Source organism: Miscanthus floridulus, chromosome 2 (genome assembly GCF_019320115.1).
Source record: "Miscanthus floridulus cultivar M001 chromosome 2, ASM1932011v1, whole genome shotgun sequence".
Lineage (NCBI taxonomy): Eukaryota > Viridiplantae > Streptophyta > Magnoliopsida > Poales > Poaceae > Miscanthus > Miscanthus floridulus.
The window spans coordinates 111,136,245-111,139,798 of NC_089581.1; the positions used below are offsets into that span (position 1 = coordinate 111,136,245).

Below are 3,554 nucleotides of genomic sequence, written 5' to 3' on the forward strand. Positions count from 1 at the left end.
TGATTCGTTCGCGTAAAACAAGTCTCAATGGAAGTGGGGATAGATTCTCGTGGCATCACAAGACGACAACATGAGGTTCACCATCACGCTTGACATCCACGCATCGCATCGCATCGCATCGCATCGCATGAATGCAGCTCCATCCTACCTCGACCGGAGTCTATATTATCTACATCAACGCCCCCTTTCCCTCCGGCTTCAAATTCCTCCCTTCCCCGCTAAGCAATTCTCCTCCCTACTAGTCGCCTCTCGCCGTCTCAAACCGCCAACTGAACGGAACAAGCACAAAAGATACCACGACCACCTCGACGGATCACCCAGTCCGCGATCCACACGGTGACACCGTGACAGCAGCATCCGTGGGTGGGGGTGAGAACCAAAAGAGAGCGGGCCGGGAGGAATTGATACACCGCAAATAAAACCGAGGCAGAGCCCAAATTTTATTTGGTGCTGAGGGAACAGAGCATCGACCGCTGCACGCACCCCCACCACTACGACGAGCGGAAAGCAGCGATCGCGGCGGCAAAGCGAAAAGCTTAAAAGAGGCGGCGCGTCACGTTGGGCGCCTCTCCTGCCTTCCCCTTTTCCCTTCTAGATTGATCGATGGCAGCGCAGCAGCAGGCCGCCTCCGTGCTGCAGAGCTTCCCGTTCAGGGCGGCCGTGCTCGCGCTCTGCGTCGCGCTGCTGCCGCTGCTCCCCGCGCAGGCGCCCGACGTCGGGGCCGGGGGAGCCGGCCAGGCGTTCCTCGCCAAGGCGTGGGAGCTGCTGCACCTGCTGTTCGTTGGCATCGCCGTCTCGTACGGCCTCTTCAGCCGCAAGAACAGCGCCGACGATGATGGAGGCGCCGGGGCTGCCGCCGCCGCTGCAGCCGCAGGAGAGAAGGACGCTGCTGCCGCGGGGCCGGAACCTGCCAAGGCGGACGCGAGGTACGCGTGGCGGATGTTCAGGGACTCGGTCGCGCCGTTCGATGACGACGACGACGGCGGCGACGTGCTGGTGCCGGACAGCCCTCCCGGTGTCGGCGGCGGCGGCGGGGGTGGCAGGGCAAGCTCGTGGCGCGCGCTGCACCGGCCCGTGGAGCCCGTCGTCGTCGTATCCACTGGAGGCGGCGGGGTTCGGATCGGGCAGGCCGCGGACGCGCAGCCGCCGCTGTCGCTGCCCGTCCGGACGCTGAAGCCGCAGCCGGCACAGGACGCCACCGCGGGGGATGTCGAGACGCCGCGCGCGCGGCCGCGTCGGAGCTCTCGGGACTCGGCGGCCGGCTGCGCCCGCGACGAGACCGTGCTCCCTTCGCCGATCCCGTGGCGGTCGCGGTCCGGGAGGCTCGACGCGCGCCGACCCGCGTCGCCGAGCCCGTCGCCGTCCCCCAAGAGGCTGTCCCCGACGTCGTCCTTGTCCAGGGAGACGCTGACCAAGGCCAGCGAGGAGGAGTACTACGCCAAGGCCAAGCGGAGGAGGCCGTACAGGTCATCTTCCATCTCCTCCTCACCGCCGGCGCCGCCTCCGCCTCCTCCTCCGTTCCTCGTCCACGGTTACCACCCGGCGACCGAGCGCCGGTCGGCGGCAGCTAAAAGCTTTAAGGAGGAGCTGCAGGACCACAGCATGAGAGGCCGAGGAGAAGATCACTACTCGCCGAAGACGAGCAGCGTCAGCATCTCGACGTACAACAGCAGCAACTCCTCGCCAGCGAAGCCAAGAAGCTCTTTTGACGGCGGCTCCTCCTCGTCAGTTTCGGTTGGCAAGTCAGTGAGAACGTTCAGGGCAAGGGAGCCAGCAGCTTTTCAAGACCAAAGCCAAGAACTGCCTGACGACGCCGGTGATGGTCGTGACGCGCTAGACGTGCACGGATCAGAGGAGCCGTACGGCTACAGAGCTTATCAATCCATTCCCAGGTTCCAGTACGAGAAATCAGGGAGCGACCCTATCCTGGGCGGTGTGGCAGTCTCCTCGGATGAGACCGAGAGCAGCGACGATGATGATGACCACGACGTCGGCGGCGGCGGGTACTCGACGAGGGAGTCCACGCCGGAGGTGGACGAGAACGAGGTGGACAAGAAGGCAGAGGAGTTCATCGCCAGGTTCAGGGAACAGATCAGGCGGCAGAGAATCGAGTCCATAAAGAAGTCCGCGGGGCCGCGCGGCGTCAAGCACCACGGCAAGTAGCCCGCCGGCCGGCTGTTATGTTTTACTGTAGTTTTTAAGTAAAGTAGTTGGTGCCCACAAGCCAGAGATGCTGCATATGATAGTTGCCAAGAACCACTTGTAAGCATTCATGTAGGTGATGAATGCGAGTGTATTTTCATGCAAGCTGTAATTGCATTTTTCGGCTAAGAGAGATCGATCGGCTTCTGCGATCAGTGTCTTGGTCGTTTACAAGACCTCTCTAGCAGTTCCCAATAATTTCTCTCTAATATTATTTTTATCAATTTTTGGAGAGCTATTGCAGCAGTACCATGATATATATCTCCTTCAATACCATACGTATGTAAGGTGGGTCTCACAAGAGTTTAAGGCCTCAACTGGGATTTTATGTCACTGTTCTCAAGACTCGTATGTGTTGGAAACATTGCAGACAAGTTTCATGAAACTTATTTCATCCCATAAAACTTTTATTTTATATTTGTTCATCAATACTATCACATGAGCTTATTTAACGCATGTGAAACTCTCCTCAAACCCACATTGAGAGTGACCTAAGAGAAAAGATGGCTAATAAATGATAATTAGAGTGGTCCCTATGGTACTGGGGGAGTTGTATCTCTCCTTTTATTTGAGAGGAGCCGTGAAAAATATTAGTGACCAACAAAAGAAAAGTGAGAGGTATTGGAGAACCGGTGGAGCAAGAAAAAACATAGTTGTCCTCAATTTGATAGTTTTATGGGATAAAGGAAGATATTGAAAAACTCCTAGAGATGCTTTAATATAACCGTCTCAAATCGGTGTAATAAACGCAGTGCGTGAATTGGTGTCTAACTAGCCACCCCGCCAAACTAGAGAGTGGATTTTCCACATGTATCTGTGGCCACCGGCCTATCTTGGCCGTAGGAACATTCCCGACGTTACGATTCGTGCCAAAAAAAAGCACAAGGTCAAGGGTTAATATGGTTATAGGGTTTGTTGCTCCTGTCATTCAAAAGTGCAAGGGCAATACACGACAACGGCACCAGAGCTTGGCAGCACTTGGCGTCGGCGCTCTCCTGCTTTGAGTAGTGGCACTAGCGACGTCACGGACATCACGACGGCCGTAGCTGCACACCACACCAGCCCACACCCATTACTCGCCTGCGAGGAGGAGGCACCTGCCACGAGATGCCTCGACGGCGAGTATGTACACGAAGCCTACCATGGCATGGCGAGAAAGGCCATTGATGTGCTCGGGAGCACAACCACTAAACTCCAGAGCATCCCACACCCCGGGGTTAGTCGGCTTCGCCTTGGGCTCTGGCTTCACGGTGGTCGGTGGTGCTGCTGTGGTGGTCGGAGAAGAGGATGGGGAGGAGGTGGTGGCTGTTGTCGTCTCCTTGATTGGCTCAAGCTCAACGTCCTCGCTCTGG

General features: G+C 57.4%; 1 protein-coding gene across 1 annotated transcript; it reads left to right on the forward strand.

Annotated features, from left to right (window-relative positions):
* The first annotated feature begins 236 nt into the window (after positions 1–236).
* On the forward strand, positions 237–2,437 carry LOC136539360 (uncharacterized). The gene has a single exon (XM_066531311.1). It carries the CDS (start codon positions 604–606, stop codon positions 2,161–2,163), a length of 1,560 nt encoding a protein of 519 aa, XP_066387408.1. The 5' UTR covers positions 237–603; the 3' UTR covers positions 2,164–2,437.
* The last annotated feature ends 1,117 nt before the right edge of the window (positions 2,438–3,554 follow it).

What these genes read in the sequence shown, in the direction of transcription:
- LOC136539360 (XM_066531311.1), top strand. Translation starts at nt 604, where the DNA reads ATGGCAGCGCAGCAGCAGGCCGCCTCCGTGCTGCAGAGCTTCCCGTTC.